Below are 21955 nucleotides of genomic sequence, written 5' to 3'. Positions count from 1 at the left end.
CAGGAGATTAATTGTCGCTGTTGCTTGGCTTTGTCCCCAGTGGGTTTCGGCGAACGCGGTGAAAGGAAGACACAGCCTCACCAGGATATACACAGCTAATACAGCTAATGTCTGCGTTTGTATGTGCTCAAACACAACTTTCTCTTTTGGCTCCTGGTCCACCACTGTTTGCCACTTGGCCCCTGTGGACGGGGTCTCATTATTGTGATGTGTATTCACATCTTCCACCTTTTGCCCAAGGTTCTCCTTCTCCTTCACTTTGTCATTTTCTCCTTACAATGAGATTTCAGTGACAAGCCTGACACCTTCTCCTCTGGCACCCCTGTTGGCCTGCCACTGACCTAACGCTGCACTCCCATCTGAGGGACTTCCGAAAGAGAAATCACAGAAGTTATCACTTTAACATCTCAATGGTTTCTCCAAGACCAGAGTAAATGGAGATCAAACAGGGACTCAAATGGAGAACAGATCTAGGGGTCAGACCACAATTGAAATAAAACCGTAATGCTTAGTGGCTCAGTGCAATTACACTCTACAATAATATATAATATATATACATTAGGGGTGTAACGATACGCGTATTCGTATTGAACCGTTCGGTACGAGGCTTTCGGTTCGGTACGCGGTACGCATTATGTACCGAACGGTTCTCGGACTAATTAATTAGATTTGGAAAAATAAAAAAGTGTGTGACATATAATAACATGCGTTCAACAATAACCAAAACGACATAACAGGCAATGCCCCTGACACCGCCGAAGTGAAAAAAAAAAAAAAAACACCAAATATGATTTAGGCTGCTCAGTCAGGTGCTCGCTTACTCAGTAGGCTACGCGCTGAATGCTCGTGGCAAAATGGCTATTGCGTTTAACAAACCAGAAATAGAAGATCCTCCAATAACCAACGGGTCTGGTGTTTGGGTGAACTTTGGATTCTTTGTAAGCTATGATGGTGTTGGCAAGAGTGATGGATAAAAAAACAACGGTAGGCTATGTCGCATTTGCTACATGATGGTACAGCAGCGGGAATAATTAATGCCATGTCAACTCATTTACGCCGACAACAAGACGATAAAAAGGAGAAACAGCCACAAACTATCCCCGCAGCATTAAGACAGACATTTCCAACTTATTCAAATGGCAAAAGACATCACCGTGGCGAGTGGCCCATTTATAGCCGCGGGTATGAGACCTTACGCCCATTTTCACACAAACTCCGTCTGCAGTGCGCAGTCTATGCGGTGCGTATTTTTTCCGTACCCATGTTAACGGTTGCGGACTGCAAACGCAGCATATTTGAAAGCACAACAGGGTGTGCAGCTCCTGCACCGCATACGCAGTGCAAAACGCACCGTATACGCACTGCAGACAGAGTTTTAAGAACATGCTTAAAGTAATTGAGCCCCGTTACAATGTTCCTTCACGAGCCCATTTCAGCCAGTAATTCCTGCTTTGTCCCAAAAAACAAAAGCACAAACAGAGAACCAATTGGCCAAAGCAACAGCGGTTGCTCTGACAACAGGCTGGATGTCAAGGGCTACACAAAGCTACCTGACTGTAACGGCACATTACATTACCGATGAATGGGAGCTGAACAGCCACGTTCTTCAGACACGCCCCCTTGAGAGTCAAACAAGTGAGGATTTGGGGGATGACAGAAGCAGTAGTGTGTGAAAAAAGTGTGAAGAGAGCTAATGTAAAGAGCTAATGTCTTATTCCTGTAACTACATAGAAGATGGGTAAAGTATAACTCCATCATTGTTCAATGTAAAAAAAAAAAATCCATACTTTGTTAGTTTTATTAAAAAAGGTAATTTATCTGCCAATTTTTTCTTTTTGCTGTATCTAAAACATACCGAACCGTACCGAACCGAACCGTGACACCAGTGTATCGTATCGAACCGAACCGTGAATTTTGTGAACCGTTACACCCCTAATATACATATATATATATATATTAGTTTCCGAGTGAAAATTGTAAAAGTAAAACTAACAACACCATTTTTTTTCAGCACATCAAATGGCAAAGGTTGCAGCTTAATTATGAATACATGCGCTGCGTGTTTTAGAGTTAAAAGCGGCACAGTGTTTTTTTAAAAGCAAGCATTCGTCAAATTTATGTTAAATGTGTGTGCTAACCCATTTGTAATGAGAACTGTTTAAAAACCAGCAGTTGTCTACAAAATGGAAGCTTTAAAGTTTTCCTGCAGTTTTCAGCCAGAATAAAAGCTTGATGGCTAAATGTAAAATAAAATAAAACAAGTGTTGTATTGTACTGTAAAATAAAATAAAATTCTTCATTTTTACACTGAAAATTTGAAAATTGTAATATTATTTTATTATTTGGTAACAATGATAATTGTTGTTGTTATTGTATAGCTTACTTTGTCTCTGTTTGCTTCAGAAGAAACAAAATGAGACAAATTTTTTGACAAAGTTGATGAACTTTAATGAACCATAAATCATGAACTCAGACACACGTAAAAAGCTTAGAAAGAGGAACATATGGAATATTTAGCAGCTTGCATCTCCAATGTGAGAAATCAAGCTTAGCTCTTTTGTTTGCTTTCATTCAATCTTATACCAACTGGAGTATTATTTCTGCAGATGGTTTCGAAAACAAGCGACACAAGGTTGTTCAACCTCAAAAAAAACAAGGCAACAGTTGTCTATGAATGGACATGAGAGCCTGGGAACCAAGCTCATTCTATGATAAAATGCAGCAGTCGAGAGGGCAATATCTGAGTGGATCGTTTCTGATGCTTAATGTGTAAATGTTTATATGTTTGCATGCAACTCACCAATATGGCTGCGGTGTGTTGAGGCCAGGCTCAGCTGACCCCAGAGAGATAGCAGACAGATGCCCAACAGCAGCAATCTCCTGCCCACACGCTGCAGTTCCCTCTCCCGCATCCTACAAACACACACACACACAAAACATTGAGGCAATTACTAACATATGATTCAATGACATATGGGAAATAACAGTCGGTAAACAGCTAATTTATCTTATATACTCCATCAAACACATGGAAAGCAACATGGATTAGTAACGCTATCAAATGTTAATACAACGGTACGCTGATATTAACGGGACTACTTGTCACAAGGGCTCTATCTCATTAACCATAACATATTCAGGCAACCTCAATATAATAGAGACACCATCTTTATCATTGTTGTATTGGGAAATGTTGTCATATGTAATTCAATTTATTAATTACAATATTTATTAGCCAAAACAGTGGTTTGATATTTTTGTATGCTATATTTCCTTTTTTTGTTGCATTACCTATAATATTTGATCTTTTTTAATTTAACTGAAATATTCACCTTATATATTATTCAAATATATACACCATATCCAATTCAATTCGATTCACGTTTATTTGTATGGCTCTTTTCACAAGTCGTATAGTTTCAAAGCAGCTTAACAGTAAATGCATGTCTACATTACATTGTGTAAACTATTGGGGCATGTTGTCACAAAAGGTCAGGATGTGTTTGGGTGGAAGCAGATTTTTCTAGCCAAAATTCAGGTGTGTGCAAGCACTGTAAGGCACTTATGGTTGCGGTATTTATTGTCTATAAGTTAGGGTGACCATATTTTGATTACCGAAAACCAACCGACACTCGGCCTGGCAATGAGATACTCAAATGAAACTTAAAGTTTACTCAAAGACTCCTTATTAAATTGAATACATTTAAATGCATGCCCCCTCTGTATTGATAGAAAATTGTTACATTATGGCCAGGACAGGACTTGAAAACTGGACATGTCTTGGGAAAACAGGACGTTTGGTCAAGTGACAAATGGTTACATGAAACGGCAACTTATGTTTGTTTTGTTTTAATGTAATACCATGCTATCTTTCTGTACGGAAACATTCTCATTTTACACCATTTGGCAAACAACCCCTTATTCAGTTTCCCCCTAATTGCCTTAAACACCCAGAAAATAGACCATTTACCATTTAAATGTCAGATCAAATATTCTATTTTGTTCTGAAATACAGTCAGTCAAACAAATGACTCCAAAGCACAACATGACCCATAAATCCTCAAAATGCGAAATCGTTTAGAACGCGGCAGACACGAATCCAACCAGCCATTAATTTCCTCAAATATCAGCCATCCTTCAAATGTGTTAGCAAGTGACACAATCTCGCTCTTTGGCGGTGGTCCGCTCTTGTCTGGAAAGCGCCGTAATCTTGATATACTATCAGAGGCTGCAGGCCAGTAATTCCCTCTCTGTCTTTGAGGGGTCCGGAGAGACCAGAACACACAAAAGCAATCATCGTGCCGACATGCCAAGCTTGTCTTATACTTGTGAAGGGGGGACAACAGCAGTATCACAGGCATCTTTTCATGTCTTGTGCCAGCATCTCTCCTCAAATTACAGCAAAGGCGGGCTCCATGTGAGGGACTGTGAGCCTGCATGTTTGGCAGAGACTGTGAAGCTTTTCTGCATATGTTCAGCAGTAAGTCAGACTCTGGAGGTTTCCCTGTCCTTCATTACACTACACTAAAAGAACCATTGGTTTGGTTTTATGCCCGCAGCAGAAGCATACCAATAACCCAATTTGAGGTTTTGATTAAGGCAGCCGTTTTCTCTGAATTAGTACCATTTGATTAGAGAAAAAGCCCTCAGATGCATTTTGCAAGACAAAAAATGACATTAATGAACACAGCGTATATATATATATACATACAAGCTATAATAGATTTCTAGAGAAGTGCTTGCCCATTAAAAACTGACTGCCACGGTGTAGGGTGTTCTGGGTGTTTGCCAGGGCATTCCTATGCAGCTAACAGACGTCTGACTGGATGCCAGAGTGTGACTATGCAATCACTGGGGATTTCGAGACCGTTGCCAGGGATTTGCTATTCAATTGCAAGGCAGTTTCCAGGGTGTTTTGGTGGTTGTCAAGGCGTTTCTAGGAAACTAGTAGTGCACATAACTCTGGCTAATGTTGTGGCAACTTTCTCTCAATGTTATGAACAAATGTTCTTCCCGAATCTTTGTTCAAAGTCATCTGGTCTTTAATCATGTTTTCAAGATGTTTTTACTTATGCCTCTTATGAAACGTTTTTACCTGTAAAGTTTGGTTGGATGTTCTTCTAACATTTTTAAACGTTACTAACCGTTTCAGAACGTTCAGAGAACATTCAAAAGTACCGTTCCCATGATGTTTGCAAAATTATCAAAATGAACGGTCGCATAAACAAACAAACCATGATTGCTAGGGCTTTGCTAGTCATTTGTAATGCGGTTCCCAAAGCGTTTCAAACTCAGAGTGACTTAAAATGTCACTATGTGGATGCTAGAAAGTTCTGAGTGGTTGCCAGTAGAGCTGCACGATTCTGGATAAATTGAGAATCATGATCATTTCAATCATCAATCAGAATCATTTTGTGATTCTCCCATGATTCTGAACAACCAACTACAACCAACAAAATAAAATCAAAATTACCAGAGGTTCTGACAAAATGTTCTGACAAAAAAGTCTATGTAAAAAGTTGTATTAATCTGAATTATAAAAAAAAAAAGAATGATTCAATGACTTTCTCATAAATACTTAAAGGGTTATTAGTTCACCCAAAAATGAAAATGCTGTCATTAATTACTTATCCTCATGTCGTTTGACACCCGTAAGAACATGATGGCTCAGAAAGGCCTTCACTTACACCAATGTCATTTCCTCTCTCAAGACCCATAAAAGGTTAGTTAAAAAGCCCATCTCATTACAATCATTTTATGAAGCAATGAGAATAGTTTTTGTGCGCAAAAAATAAAATAAAAACTAAATAATGACTTTTAGTGATGGCCAATTTCAAAACAAAGCTTTGAACTGTTATAAATCAGTGTATCTGTATCGACTCAGCGGTTCGGATCGCCAAAGTCACGTGATTTCAGCAGTTTGAATCAAGAATCGATACGCTGATTCATTAAGCTCTAAGGCTTCAGGAAGAAGTGTTTTGAAACTGGCCATCACTATATAAGTCGTTATTTTGTTTTTTTTTTAAACTGTTCTTGTTGGGTCATAAAATAATTGTTTTAATTGCCATTTTTGGGTGAACTAACCCTTTAACTTGTTTCATTAAAGGGTTAGTTTACCTTACTTATGTCATTCTAAATCTGTAAGACATCATCTTCGAAACACAAAATAAGATATTTTTGATGAAATCCGAGAGCTTTCTGACCCTCATTACACTGCAACTTTATTACCACTTTCAAGGTCCAGAAAGGTAGTAAAGACATTATTAAGATAGTCCATGTTCTACCAAAATGTTATGAAGCGTCGAGAATGGAACAGCAGCTCTGTATTGGCCGATGCGTGTGAAGCTGATGTAGGAGCTGGCGTTATGACGTGACCACTGCAGTCACATGGACTATTTTAACAACTTCACCACCTTTCTGGACCTTGAAAGTGTTAATAACGTTGCAGTCTGTCGGAGGTCAGAAAGCTCTCTGATTTTATCAAATATATGTGTTCTGAAGATGAACGGATGTCTTATAGGTTTGGAACGACATGAGGGTGAGGAATTATTGACATGATATCCCTTTAACTGTTCATACCTACACATGATAACTGCTTTGGCAGACTTGAATGTTTCGCTGTGATTTTGTCAAAAGTTTAATAGACACAGGCAAATCCTTGTGATTCAGGAATGAGATTTGTGTGGGTGTTTGAATCGAGATTGTGATCTTTTAATGATTTATCGTGCAGCTCTAGTTGCAAGAATGCTGCTGGGTGTTCTGAACGCTTGTCAGCGTGTTCCTATGCAATCGTTAAGGTGTTCTGGGTGGTTTCGAGCAAGCCTAAATGTGGTTGCTGACATGATGCTTGATGATGGATTTTCTACTGGGATACAGACATTGTTTGTTGAGGGTTTGAAGCATTATATTAGTGTTGCTGGTAGGCTGTTGTTATGCAGTTGGTAAAGTACATTTCATTTAGAATGCTGTTTCTAGAGAGTTGTAAGTTTTTGCTTCACTGTACAGTTTTCCATTTTAATTGTTCGCCAGTTGAAAAATGTCAAGTCTGATCACCCAGAAAAGAAATAACACCTCTCCTCAACAAGCCACACAATCTGAGGTAACGTAACATTCGTGTCCATTACACAAACTACAACAGACTCCTAACTCCTACGAGAAATAACAACAGTGATGATTGCCTTAGCAAACAGCACTAAAATATGAAATGTGTGCTTTTTAAAATTCGATTAGAACATTCAAGTTTTTGCACGCATTGTCAGAGCTTCATAAGTATCATTCATCAACCCAGCCTCTTTTCTTTCTCTTTCCCTCGTGCTTTCTCTCTCCCACCCATAAGCACAATTAGCCTCTCTGCCCGCAATAACCACATAAAGCCGATGGGGTTCACAAGCTTATGAGGTCGTTGACAAGTCACTGGAGTTGAAGTATTGAAAACACACACACTGTAAATAGCTGACGTCGCCCTGCATGCACCCAAAGGGCTTGCACGTATTGATTGAAGAGAGACGTGGGTAAATAGGAGCCAAAGAGGTCAGAATGTTTTTTTCCTAACAAACCCAGGCGTGCAACAGCGCTTTCCTAAGCGGACATGTTTTGGTTTAAGGGCAGAACAATTCAATTGCATTCCGAACGTGCTGAGAAACAAACAACGTAGCCTTTGACAAGCCCTCATGTGGTCCAATCAAATCCTCAAAAAATATCATCTAATACAGTGTATGATAAGAGGCGGTCAAAAAGTTCACTATTATTGTGGTCAGTACTGTATAGTGCCTACGATTTTTAAAATAATATGTGAAGCAGTATGCATTACACATCGGTAAATGAGGTTTCAAACAGTAGAACAAACATTTGCGTGCTGTGCACACTACTGTTAAATCATTTGGGGTCAGTAAGATTTAATATAAATGCTTATAATATTAATATGGTAATACTTCACAATAAGGACTCATTTAGTTCATGTATTAATTAGCATGAATAAGAATGAGGAATGCTTTTGTTACAGTATTTATTCATCTTTGTTAACATTAGTTATTAATCACAGCTGTTCATTGTTTGTTCATGTTAGTTCACAGTGCATTAATTAATGTAAACAAATCATATTTTTTAAAATATGTACTAGTAAAGAAATAAACATTAATTGAGACTAATAAATTATTTATATATGTATGTATGTATGTATGTATGTATGTATGTATATATATATATATATATATATGTATGTATATATATATATATATATATATATATATATATATGTATATATATATATATATATATATATATGTATATGTATATGTGTATATATATATATATATATATATATATATATATATATATATATATTGTTCATTCTGTTAACATTCATGTTAACTAATGAAACCTTATTAAACCTTATTAATTACCATTAATACTACTATAGGCTACTTTTAAAATTAATACTTTTGCAAATATGCTTTACATTGACAAAAGTTAAATGTAACGACTTTTATAATGTTACAAAAGATGTCAGACATGTTGCGATAAAACTCATACCATTATTTTTGCATTCTTAGCTAATTTTTGTTGCATATTTTGCACACTATACCACATATCTAAGTGACAGCATGTTATCGGAGTATTTTGTGCATACATAAAATGTGCATAGCACAACATACTTAGCATACTATTCCAAATAAGCCAAATCCTGCTTTTCCTTTGTGGACCCACGATTCTTCACTCCCTCTGAGGCAGTATGACTCACTTTTAAAGCGTATAAACACATAAACCAGAGGGAGGAAAGAACCAACAAGTTATTAAGCGTCTTCTCCCCAGACTCATCATCTCGCTGCAATATGTGTAAAACACTATACACCTAGGGGACACCAACAACAGCGGCTGATTGACAGCGTTAAAGACACCAATGAAGGCATTTTATGAAACATTCAAAGAAGAACCGACATTAAGAGTAAAAGTGCAATTGCCAAACCACTCAAATGCAATAAAGTGAGTGAAGAGGAAAAAAAATTACTCCTCCACCTGTTTTCTCCTAGAAGAGCGAATCACTTTCAAACGAGCAATCCAGCCCACCACGGCTGGCTAATTAGTCCCTTTGGAATGCCCCTCGTGCAGATGGCAAGATGTCTGACATATTTATTTTAGTCCTTCACGTCAAATCGCTCCTCTCTCTGGTTCCGAAACTCACCCTCTTCGTACGAACGGAGGCGGTAAACGCATTTAATCCTGCAGATATAGAATCATACAAGTTCTCCAGACTCGCTTGACCTTGCTGCGTGGATGTAAGTGCGCTCATATGAAAGAAGCGAAGAGAAAACAAAATTAAAGAGCCGCCCAGGTAGGCGCGTTTCCCCACAGGGCTCGAAGGAACCGGGCACGCGAGGCTCGCGTCTGCCAGCTCGCCAACCACAGGAGTGCAACTTAAGAACTAGACATCTGCTGGGTGAAGTGGGGAATCAAAGATAGAGAAGGTCTGAAAGGAAAGAGAGAGAAACGCGTTCTGAGGAAGAAAAGAGGGCCTCAGGTGTAGTTACGGGTCCACAGCACCATTGATGGGCCTTGACAAGCAAGCGCCAGGAGGGGAAAACAGACGTTTGGGCGCTAGGCACTTCCACAAATAGGATTCAAAATGGGTCTGAAGTACTGTATAAGTTTCCTTTTTCGACAAATGCTCAGTAAAAAGAAGTGCTTAGCCTTCAAAACATGGTGATCATCAGAATAAATATTATAACAGTCTGTTTCTAATTTAAAACGTTAAAAACAAATACAATTCAAAACTTTGATTAAGCTTTCACTTCAAATGGGTAGTCTATTTGTGACCAAATGTGCTTTTTCCTTCAAAGGATTTCCACAACAAATAATATTTAAACACTTGATCTTTTATTTCATGATCTCTAAAAAAAGAACAAATGAACGAATGCAGACAATACACCATCTATTTATCTATAGAAGACTGTCAGACAGCATTGTTATCACTGACACAAATACCATTTGATTTTTGATCAGAAAAACTATCAAACTGGATTTGTACTGAAATTAATAAGACAACATATGGTGGGCAAAACATTTTGTGTAACAAGCCTTTTGGTTCAATTGCTTTCAAAACTTCTAATACCAGCCAATATGGAACCTTCAAAGCTCAGGGTTTGATGACAGTCAGTTGGTGAAGTCAATAGCAATACATGCAGATTTTTAAATGGATTCTATTGCATTTGAGTTTAGACTAATGTGTAAAACAATAACTTTCAGTTTTCAATGTGTTTAAGGAATTTCAATAAGCAATTTTTGTGCTGACATCTGAAAAAGGGGTGGTTGATTGCCCCTTTTGACAAAACGACACAAGTCTCTGATGTCCTCGCATCTGAGTGTGCATGTGAAGTTTTAGCTCAAATATCCAACAGATCATTTTTATAGCATTGTCACATTTTTAACGAGCAAAAACTTGCAGATTTTGTGTCTCTTTAAATGCAAATGAGCTGCTGTTCATGGGCGGAGCATCAAAAGCTTGTGTTAGCAGCTCTGATTACCTCATGCAGACGGGCAATTAAACTGTTCAGCCTTTTATGTTCAAGCTGCAATCAGACAATGATGTAGCCTAGAAATTTAGACGCTAGCGGCAGCAAATCTAATCTGCCTGTCGTCTAGCAACTCTCAATTTACTTCTGAGCTGTAAATGCCAAACTCTGGTCGGGCCAATCACATCATGTATAGAGTCGGTGGGCGGGGCTTAACATAATGACGGCCGAGTTGCGCTTGCATGCTACTAGTAAACACAGAAGCTGGCGAACGGCGGTCTTTCGAATCGGCTTTGACCGTGACTCTGGAAGACTTGATACGGCGAAAGTTTAATCTTTCAACTAGCTCTGCTTCACCTTCGTTGCTCTGGTTGGTTGTAGCGCTATCCTATCGCGTGCAGAGGGAGTTTGAGAGACAACCGTTTATCCCGCCCCTCGGATTGAGCCCTGTCTATGGTGAGTTTCCAGACCAAACATCTTGATGTGAGTCTGGCTTGTCAGGCTAATAAAGATGGAGAGACTCAAGAAGAAGTGTTTTGTTGCATGTTCTCAGGGGCTGGGTTTATGTAAATTTTAGGGTTAGTGACGTCACTAACCCGGGAGGAAGCTTGTGTAGTCCTTACCAGCGTTTGTTTCTGGTCCTTAAAACGTTTTTTGAACTTTGCTTTGAACTTTGAGCGTCATAGCTTTGCAGATGTTGTTTATGCTCAAACAGCAACATTACACACTAAAGTAAAAAAATAAATTCATAAGCACCCCTTTTATTTCAAGTCCCTAGCAATGAAGATCAGATCTGATCCTTATGGTCATCTATGTAATAATTTTACAGTAGGTTTATATTTGCATGTGTTTTGGGATTGCCCTATGGTGATATCTTTATTGACCTTGAACTGTCCTCTCTGATATTTTACATCTGGAAATACCTCAGGACCCCTTGCTCTTAGATGACTCTACACTTCATCAAAAGAGGATCTTATTGGCAGCAGGTACTCCTCTACACCCCTTCTGCTTCCATCTGGCTTGCTTTCTTTGGAGACATTGCCTTGCTAGAGGGCACCACTGCTAAACTCAATGGGGCCAAGGACAGCACTATTTAAAGCTGGTCAATAACGGCCGAGCTGTTGTTAGAAACGCTTAAACATTGACTTCCTAATTTCTGTGTATTTGTTTTATCTAATTGTTTTATTTTGGTCTGGTCGATTTTCATGTGACTCGTTTGTATACAGTTCATTGAAGCGTTGCTATGTGTTTCTGATACAGCTGAATTGGTTAGCCAAATGTTTCAAACTGTCAAATAAAAAAATGGCATACTGTAGGTTTGAAGCATGTGAGATTTCTTTCAAAAAAAAAAATCTTGCATTAAATTTATTTCATGAAAAATACTGTACAATGCAGAAATATTGTGCAATATCAATACAATTTAAATTAACTATTTTTTTTTATTTGAATATATTTAGAAATGTAAAGTTTATTCCTGTGCTGCAAAGCTGAGTTTTAAGCATCATTACTCCAGTCGTCAGTGTCGCATGATCCTTCAGAAATCTAGTGCGACATGAAAAGATGCAGACTAACTTGTGATTAAGCAGTAGGATGTAGCAAATCTTGGCTCACAGCTTAGACGTAACAAATTTTCCTTGTCGAAAATAGTCCTAATTTACACCCTGACTCAAAAGACGGTATCTGGTGGTATATGTTTTACAGACAGGCACGCAATACTTTGAACGACTGGAACAATTTATTGTAAGATTGAGGGGGGGGGGGGGGGGGCTGAGAAAAAGGAAAGGGAATGCAATATAGATACAAGAAGGAGAATTCTGCATGATTACACACCTGTATGAAAGTGAGAGCTGAACATCATTTTCCTTGCAGCTTCACGACAGCCTTTTCAAGAAGTAGTTGTTAAAATACGGGGGAAGCTAGTTGAAGTCTTGCATATCTCATCTGTAAAAGTCAAACCGCACACTGATTGCATGCATTTCACCGAGCTGAGAATACAAAGGGTTTTCTTTGTTTTTCTGGGTGATCTTTCTCCTTTGTGGCACAGTGGAAACTCCTTACAAATCCTCCTGTGCTCTTCATTTCCAGATGAATGATTCTGCAACAACAAACTGAGCCACTGGAAACTGTCTTTAGTCTACCAGTAAACATCTGTTGGAACAACGAATGGAAAGATGTGCAAAGGTGATTTCACTCCTGATGGCATAGAGCCGTGACACTAAAGACACGTTTAACACCCAGTTGAGTGTCATCTTATGTTTAAAAGCCAATGTCACTTAACCTAGGCTGCCTAAGAACATTAAGAAAAAAAAAGCTCAAATTGATTTGCACAGTCAGATTTAAGGCTTAACTATTAAAGGGACAGCACCTAAAAATGAAGATTCTGTCCTCATTTACTCACCCTTGTGCTTAATACAAAGAATATTTAGAAAGAAATCAAGTCAAATAGGTCTAATATATTTTGGAACATCTATTGTGCTCCACAGAAGAAAGCAAATCATTTGGAATGACATGAGAGTGAGTGCAAACTATCCCTTTAATATTCAGTACGCTTTATGTTATACACACACTTGACCGGGTTACGGACACACGCATACAGGTACATGCATGTACACAAACACACACACACATCCTGTCTCTGCTCTGCTCGTCTCAGACTGCCCTGTGGATGTGCCCGACTCATTCTGCAAGAGTCTCTCATTTTCCAGGTCTCTCCTCATAGGCCCCGCTGAGGGACAGAGGTCAAAGATTGCAGAATGACTTGGACTAGCATACAACTCCAAAGAGGATACGTGAGGAATATGTCAAATATAATGTCAGATCAGAGGACATTTTTTACATTGGATGTTTAAAAAACAGCAAGAACAAAAAAGGTCCTTGTCAACTTTGTTTTGGACAAGACAAGAATTATATTTTTTTATAAAACAGTTGTATGGTAAACGGATTAATAAAATAACCCCCTAATAAAATAACCCTTATATTATGTTGTGTGACCTGACTTAAAGGTGGGATAAGTGTTATTTCAAAACTGTTTTAGAAAAAGGACCCGGGCCGAGTGGAATAACAAACTTGTAGCTAATCAGCAGGTAAGGGGCATGTCTATGGTGAGAAGAGGGGCTCAGTGCACGTCATTATTCAAAACACACAAGTCACAGGATGGACATTAGCCAAGAAAGAACTAATATATGCTGGCTTTTGCTTGAATATGCTCGTGTGTCATGTTTGCTTGTTTGTCCATTTGCGATCGTACTGTCGCTTAGCCTAGAAATCTAGACGCACCCTAGCGGCAGAAAATTTAATCTGCCCGTAAGTGTCGTCTAGGAACTCTCAATACCCTTCTGAGCTGTATTCCCCTAACTCTTGCCGGACCAATCACATCGTGTATAGAGTCGGTGGGCAGGGCTATAATGACGACGGCCGAGTTGCGTTTGCGTGCTTCTAGTAAACAGAAACTGGTGAGCGGCGGCGGTCTTTCAAATCAGCTCTTTGACCGCGATTCTGGAAGACTTGGAGTTAAGCTTTTCTCTGAGAAAAGAACAAAGAACGGCACTGAAGTCATTCTTAAAAAGGGAAGATGTGTTCGGAGTTTTGCCGACCGGATACGGCGAATGTTTAATCTATCAACGAGCTCTGCTTCACCTTCGTTGCTCTGGTTGGTTGTAGCGCTATCCTATCGCGTGCAGAGAGAGTTTGAAAGACAACCGTTTATCCCGCCCCTCGGATTGAGCCCTGTCAATGGTGAGTTTCCAGACCAGACATCTTGATGTGAGTCTGGCTTGTCAGGCTAACTGTCGCTCACTTCAGCGATGATAAAGACCCGTTCATTTCCACACCTTATGAAGCATCTAAAACCCCTCAGTGTTTCAAGGTTTCAAGCGTCAGCTCACAAAATGTGTCCGACAGGTAAGATATTATACTCCTAATATATGTTTGTTTCTTCTTTTCATCTATATAACCCATCCAGTCATAATTGTAAAAAGTTGTTAGCTGGACTGTCATGCCCGTGCTCTATTGAGTTATTCATGAGAACGGTTTGTGTTTTTGTGATGGAAGGGGTGACTTTTTCATTGAATAATTGACCTGGATTAGTAACACAGATTCTGCCATAGTCGTTGCCTGGGTTACGTATGTGTGGGGCGGAGCTATCAAAATAGGGGCGAGACCCTTTTGGGGGTAGGGGCGTGTTTGTTTTGGTGATTTGAAATATCAACAACGGTTAACAGAAAGCACTTACCGCTCCTTTAATTTTAAAACAAACATTATTAGCAAGAGTTACTTATACAGTTTAATCCTATTATTTCAATTATTTGTCCCAATGGGACAAGCGGTTTAGTCCAAATTTTCTGAAGAGACTCGATCGCTTTATATGATGAACAGATTTAATTTGGTCTTTTATTCACATATAAACATTGATCAATGCACACATCATATCTGAGCTTCAGCGAGACCCAGTGAGGTTTATTCTCGTGTAATGAGAATCTGTTCATCATTTAAAGCAATCGTGTCTCTTCAGAAAACTTGAACTGAGCCGCTCCATTTAAATGGATGAGTTTTACGGTCTCATTAAGAACTTTTTAAAGCATCAAAGTGTTGCGTAGTGGAGGGACAAGAGCTCTCAGATTTCATTTAAAATAACTTAATTTGTGTTCTGAAGATCAAAGGAAATCTTACGGGTTTGGAAAGACATGAGTAATGAGAAGGGAAGATGTAAGTAATGACAATTTACATTTTTGGGTGAACTAACTCTGTATCACGTCACTATATTATTGTTCTATTTATTCTATTATAAGTATAAACTCAAATGTTGGCCAGGTGTTATATTGTTATTTTAATATTTAATAGAATAGTTTAAAAAAAGATTAATGCAACATTATTTATCAATAGATTATCACAGGACATAATACCAGTAGGCCTAAGAATACATGGCCTCTAGGAGCCCAGCAAACGGCATTCTGGAAAACCAGAGCAATCAGTATGCAAACCTGACTGCTTTTAACAGCTTCTTTCATCTGAATATTAGGCTCTGGATTATTTTAAAAACCTTCCCTCTTTCCAAACTACTAGTATTTTTTTTCCCCATCAAAGCTCAAACTGCTTTCTCCTCCACCGACCGAGATTTCACTCAAGCAGATGATTGCTAAATGCTAATGCTAAAGCACGAGGGGGAAATCTGACACAAATTGAAAGCATATTGAAGGCCAGAAGAGCCGTAATGCGATCAAAGGCATGCTGAGTGGATCTCCAGGCTTCCCCCTGTGCTGTTCAGCTGACACTGTGTCCGCCTGAGCAGAAAATTATGCTTCTGTTTTTGTCAGTCATAAGAAAATACTCCTCCTTCTAACTGTGAGCCCTGGAGTCTGAAATCTCTAATGCTGATGACAGAACACACAAATTGGCATGAACTAGATTTAACAGTTGGAATAAATACCTGCTTAGAGGCGTTTAAAAGTCTTGAATTGAAATGATTTGCACAAAGTGAAGCTTTGCAGGATAGTGTTGTGTACGAAGTCAAAAAGCTGATTAAAGGGATGGTTCACCCAAAAATGAAAATTTGATGCTTATCTGCTTACTCCCAGGACATCCAAGATATAGGTGAATTTTTTTCTTCAGTATGACCATTTTTAACTCCAACCGCTGCAGTCTGTCAGTCGTATAACGATGTGATGGAAACACATGAGAGTATGAGAACTATGAGTGTAAAAAACATGCGATCAACAAGTGATCGCGTGCTGAAGGCTGTTGGACAAGTGCCGTATCAGAGGTGAAAAAGTTATATAAATAGTGTTTGGTTTCTCACACAAAATGGTTGTTTTGTGTCTTACGACATCAATGTGTGTCGTAGCCGCAGGTTTTAATATGGATTTATATGTTTTTTTACTTTCACTGTTCTGATACTCTCATGTGTTTCCATCACATGCATTATACGACTGAACGACTGCAGCGGTTGGAGTAAAAAATCTTCACAATGAAGAAACAAAGTCACCTATATCTTGGATGCCCTGGTAAGCAGATAAACATCACATTTTAATTTGTATCCCTTTAATTGCATTCCAGTTTGCATGCTGTTGTATAAAGAAAAATGCAAGGCCAAAATGAGTTAAAGATTTTAGCACTTAAAGATGCCAAGTGACTCATCCAAGTGGGCTTAGGCTCTTTTATTTAGCAGTTTTCTCTCTAATATTCTAAACAGGCAGTTATGAAATGTACATTCTTGGATTAAAATCAAGACCTTTCGTGGGTTGTTTGTGGTGGTACATGGTTAGCTGCTACACCGCACCGTGACCGGACTGCCCTGAGCTTCTTCCCTGACACGGCTACGTCTTGGATGGAGATGTTTAGTGATGTTTTCACTATGGCCGTCGCCTGCATTGGATGATGGCCATGCATTGTTTCCCAAATGGTGGCATTGGGTTAGCCTGGTTTTACCAGACTCTTGTACATTTCATTTGTACATAGAGTCTGGCCACTCTCCATTGACAAGGGTTTATTTCCGCGAAGGCGGGCACCCTGTTGAGGTTTAAAACTATTGGATCTGCCCTGAGCCACTCTGGATCTGCCATAACCAATCGCTAACGTTTGGTCGTGACGTATGTCATGCGCCCTTCGCCTGTTTCACTCATGGAAATCCGACAAAATAAAAGTGCACATGTGCATGCCACCTTAGTAATAAAACTATAGGATAAAACCTAAAACTCGTGCATTCGGATTGTGATTTAGTCACGCCACGGTGAAGAGGAGAGTTCTGTGATCGGGAACGCGGCACTCACGCGGTCCGTAACATCATTGTATGCTGTAAATAAAATGTCATATGCTTGGTATGATAATAAATGCTGCTATAAATAATGGACCATTTCAAATGTTTAAGTGCTTTTATTTTAATTTGTTTGAGCGGCGATGTTGCTCTTCTAAATACTTGCCAGCATTTTAAGGAAATACAAGTCTATAAATGCATCCTAATAACAGCAAAGCATCTTTGTATCTTTCTCCGCCGCCATTACTGAACTACATCTCAAACTAGCGCTTGACATCAACTTTATCGTTCTCAGCCACTCCCTCTGTTCGCTGATTTGACCGGTAAAAATTTGTTCGGAGAAAACCTAAGGCTACACAGCAGTCCCAGACGTAGTACTGAAGGAAAATGAAAATTGAGCGGAAGTACGTAGGAGGGCAGAGCCAGGCTAGCATTGGGTTGACACCAGGGCTTGACTTTAACACCTGCCAACTCACCAAATGCGGCTGGATTTCAGTAGTGGCGTGTAATGCAGTCACTCACACCACTTTGACAGGTTGAACTGTACTTTTTTTATAATTTAAAAAATGTTGCTTATCTTAAAATAATAAACTAAGCTATGTAGTGTTGTCAAAAATATTGATGTTTGATACATATTGATACTGAAATATTTGAAACGCTTTCAAAGCTTTCAAAAAAGATTCAATACTTGATACCAGCTGCGCTTTCTCTCTTTCTCTCTCTCATCTCTCCGACCCTGAGTTACACACAAACCCGCCTCACTCACTCATTTCATTTGCTCCGTATAAATATTGGCGGTGTTACAGGGCTTGAATTTTAGCGTGGGATTGCGCATTATTTTTACTCATTCCCGCAGATTTTGTGCTTACAGCCAAAGTGCGCATGCATAAATCCACCTCTCAGTACAACATTGAATCATTTTTCACTGCTTTTTGCACTTAAAGGATTAGTTCACTTCAAAATGAAAAAAATAAACATTTACATTTATTATTATTTACTTTTTGAGACTCAGCAGCCGGGAAGCGAACATCTCAACATCATGCTGGATGCTGATGCAGTTCCACCATGCAGTTCAAGCCCGAGGAAGACCACCACTGAGCAGCCGCAGCAGGCAACATGAAATGTCCTTCAAATCAGAAGCAACCGCAACAATCCAAACAAAAACAGCGGAGAAGCAGTGACGAACGGCGAACAATGTCCTCTCAGCAGCCGCCAGCAGTCAGCAACAGTCCCAATTGTAGCTCTGACTGTTTGACTAGTCACAGTCATAATAAAATAAAATAAAATCTAACTGTACAGTTAACATGATTTGTGGGTGGAGAAGCGCGAACAGTCAACGCCAGCGTCCTCTCCCCCACGTTACATATACTGACGTTTTCCGCACTATCGATGTCAAAGTTGTGGCCAGTGAAAATGCTAACTTTGGAAAACCACTAGCCACAGTAGCTGGTGAGCAAAAAAGTTAATGTCAAGCCCTGGTGTTCACTATGTAATGTAAAAAAATATACTACCACTCAGAAATGTACGGTTACAGTAAGTAAAAAAAATAATAATAATGTTTTTTTTAAAGAAGTCACTTATGCTCATTATTTGATCAAAGATTCAATATAAACTGAAACACTGTGAAATATTTGATGAAATCTTGCCAGGTGTGGATTATGCTTTTTATAAAAGCAAAAAGCCCCATGAAGCCACGACTTTAAACAGATAAGGGGTTTTATGCACAGGAGATGAGTGGAGTGCCTAAAACCCCTTTAGCTGTTCTAAATTAACCATAAACCACAGCTTCACTGCATTCCATTTGATCATATTTGTAAACAAACATTTGAAAAAAGCATATTCACATGCATTCAAAATCATGAATAGTGCAAAACCATTTAACAGGCATGACCATTTATAATGGAACATTATAAAACACACAGTTTCATAAAGTCACTAGGACACTGTTATAAAATATTATATCCCCTTACACTAACTCTATGTTTAAGGGTAAACATTTTTATTTAATACTTAATACTAATGCAATTACTGTCTGTCTAATAAAGATTGGTACTTAATGAAGCAGGTAATTAATGATATTTTCCCATTTCCATGACCTAAGGTGAGAACTATATTTACAGTTAATAAAGGTTGTTAAAGCATTAAAAACAATATCTAACTCTTTACATGATGTGAGCTAATTAAACAACATTCATTTGGTTAATTACAGTGACAATGAATGAAGAACTTAACACATTTGTCTATTAATATACTTAATTAAGACCACGATACATTACCATTAAATAATTCTATACGAAATTATTTCTAAGTACCACTGTATACTTATAAAGTGTTACCAGAAGAGTTTCTCTTAGTTTTATACATCCCATAATTTAGATGAAAAGGTGTGTGTATGAAAAGCAGATGTTTTTTCAGTGAGGTTTAGTAACTGAGAATCATATGACATCATGCTGCTCTGCTTGTGTAAGTGTCAATCACCTCCTCGTGGCTCTCTGTTGGACTCGAACACGAAACACTTTTTACTGTCAATTAACATCAGACAGCTATACTCTCCCTTCACAACCAGACCACCACGCCACATTGGACACTGCAGAATAGTATCAGAGAAGTGCTCGAACAGAATGATCCGCTGTGATTTTCACTCTATGACTGCGAGTTTGATCGATAATTGTGTTTTCTTCAATGTTGCACTTGTCACCTGTACAGACAATAACAGCAAGATTTTATTTTATTTTTTTCTGTAGGCCACAGATGAAGGAATGATGCAATAAATGACATGTACTGTCTGAAACTGTTGCCTACACATCTGGAAATATTCAAATCATATCAGTAAAACATAAAAACAGTAGGAGGATCTAATAAGTAACAGTCGAGCAATACACCAGACGCACAGATAAAACAGCCAAAATCAACACAATAATGGACATTTTCCTGTTTAAACATTTTTCAGGGAATTATAAAGAATATTGTGCAAAATAAGTTCATTCAATTTAATAATTTTGTGCATGTCACACTTAACTCTTTCCACTCAATTGATGGAATTTTCCATCATTTATGAGACAACGCTTCCACATTATTGAAAATTCTTTTTGTTATTTATGATAAAACGTTTCCCTACCATTGATGGAATTTTCCGTAATTTTTGAGAAAACACTTCCCTTATGGAATTTTCCGTAATTTGAAACAACGCTACACTACCATTGATGGAATTTTCCATCATTCTTGAGGCAACGCTTCACTAACATTGACCAAATTTTCCATTAATTATGCGACAAAGCTTCCCTACCATTGATGGAATTTTCCGTAATTTATGATAAAACGCTTCCCTGATGAAATTTCCCGTCATTTATGAGACAGTGCTTCCCCTACCATTGATGGAATTTTCCATTAATTATGAGAAAACGCTTCCCTGATGAAATTTTCCGTAATTTATGAGAAAAAGCTTCACTGCCATTAATGGAATTATCCGTCATTTATAAGACAACGGTTCGCTACCATTGATGTTTTTTCCATAATTTATGAGAAAATGCTTCCCTACCATTGATGAACTTGGTAAATATTAAAGATCCAGACTATTACGTCAGTCGGTGTTATGTTGGGATTCACCCGTTTTTCAGTGGTCTTTTGAAAGCACAAGATTTACATATGGAGGAGGAAACAGTGGTGATTAAGTCTCATGGTATTTCAGTTTCACGTACAGAACTCTTACAGTACAGAATTATTAAACTACGCCAAGGTAAGTACAGTTCTTCCTGGCACCTGCTTCCTGTCCAGGGATGGAAATTAGCACCCGCCACCAGCCAAATGCGGGTGATTTTGAGTTGTGGCGGGTAAACTCGCTTCACCTACCGGCCACCGTGGCGGGTAAATAAAAATAGCATACTGTTTCCCCTCTTTATAAACTGTGTTCAGTGCATGCGAGTGCGGCCGTATGTTCGAATATGACCAGTCGTTTTCGCCGTCATTACCCGGATGTAGTGCCAGAAGACGCGAATAAGAACTCGCGCTCGCGCTGAGAGAAGGTCCGTCACTGTCATCCGGAAGCGCGCACCCGTCTCACACAGCGCGCAAATATTGAGTTATCTTTCGAGTCTTGTGCTTAAACAGACAAACTCACACAAAAAGTATGCCAACATGTTCATCTTGATGAGTATTCTAGCAGACATAGTCTGAATATGCCTTAAGTGAACTTTATACAGTCGTGAAAGATGACGCATATCCCTCTATTAGGTCTTAAAGGGGCAGTAGCCTTTACTGCTATGTTTAATGTCAAACAAAAGGACATCACTCACTGCTCTTGATTGAAAAGCTTTTGTAAGTTTATTAAGGATTAATCTTTCATTTAAACAGTTAAATATGCAGTTATTTTACATTTGATTACTTTATTCAATTTCTGTACCTTTCTACAGGCCAGTAGACCTGTACATTATTATTTAATGTACACATAAGTGAGGTCAAGTTAAACATTTTAGTTTGAATTTAATTTTATACTGTGGGTTGTTGCAATGTGCTAAATAAATATTTGCATAATTTGTAATTGTAACTTTACTAAAAATCAAGGCATTGCAATTGCATTAATTAATATTAAAGTTTCAAATAATAAATCACAGTCATAGCATTAGCCATAAATGCAATGGATAATTGGCTAAATTTCTTTTAGTGCTTCGGTTTCAGCCAATAAATTTTATTTTGGTGCATC

At 38.5% G+C, this 21955-nt stretch overlaps 1 protein-coding gene across 1 annotated transcript in view; it reads right to left on the bottom strand.

The window, feature by feature from the left end:
* Positions 1 to 21955, bottom strand: part of tafa3a (TAFA chemokine like family member 3a) — a 172265-nt gene that overhangs the window by 47264 nt on the left and 103046 nt on the right. Inside the window, exon 4 of the mRNA XM_067460324.1 lies at positions 2801 to 2913. Coding sequence (XP_067316425.1) covers positions 2801 to 2912 — 112 coding nt within the window. The 5' untranslated portion in view covers position 2913. The remainder of the gene's footprint in view (positions 1 to 2800; positions 2914 to 21955) is intronic.

Source organism: Pseudorasbora parva, chromosome 12 (assembly GCF_024679245.1).
Source record: "Pseudorasbora parva isolate DD20220531a chromosome 12, ASM2467924v1, whole genome shotgun sequence".
In the NCBI taxonomy this organism is placed as follows: domain Eukaryota; kingdom Metazoa; phylum Chordata; class Actinopteri; order Cypriniformes; family Gobionidae; genus Pseudorasbora; species Pseudorasbora parva.
This window is presented reverse-complemented; position numbering and strand designations above follow the sequence as displayed.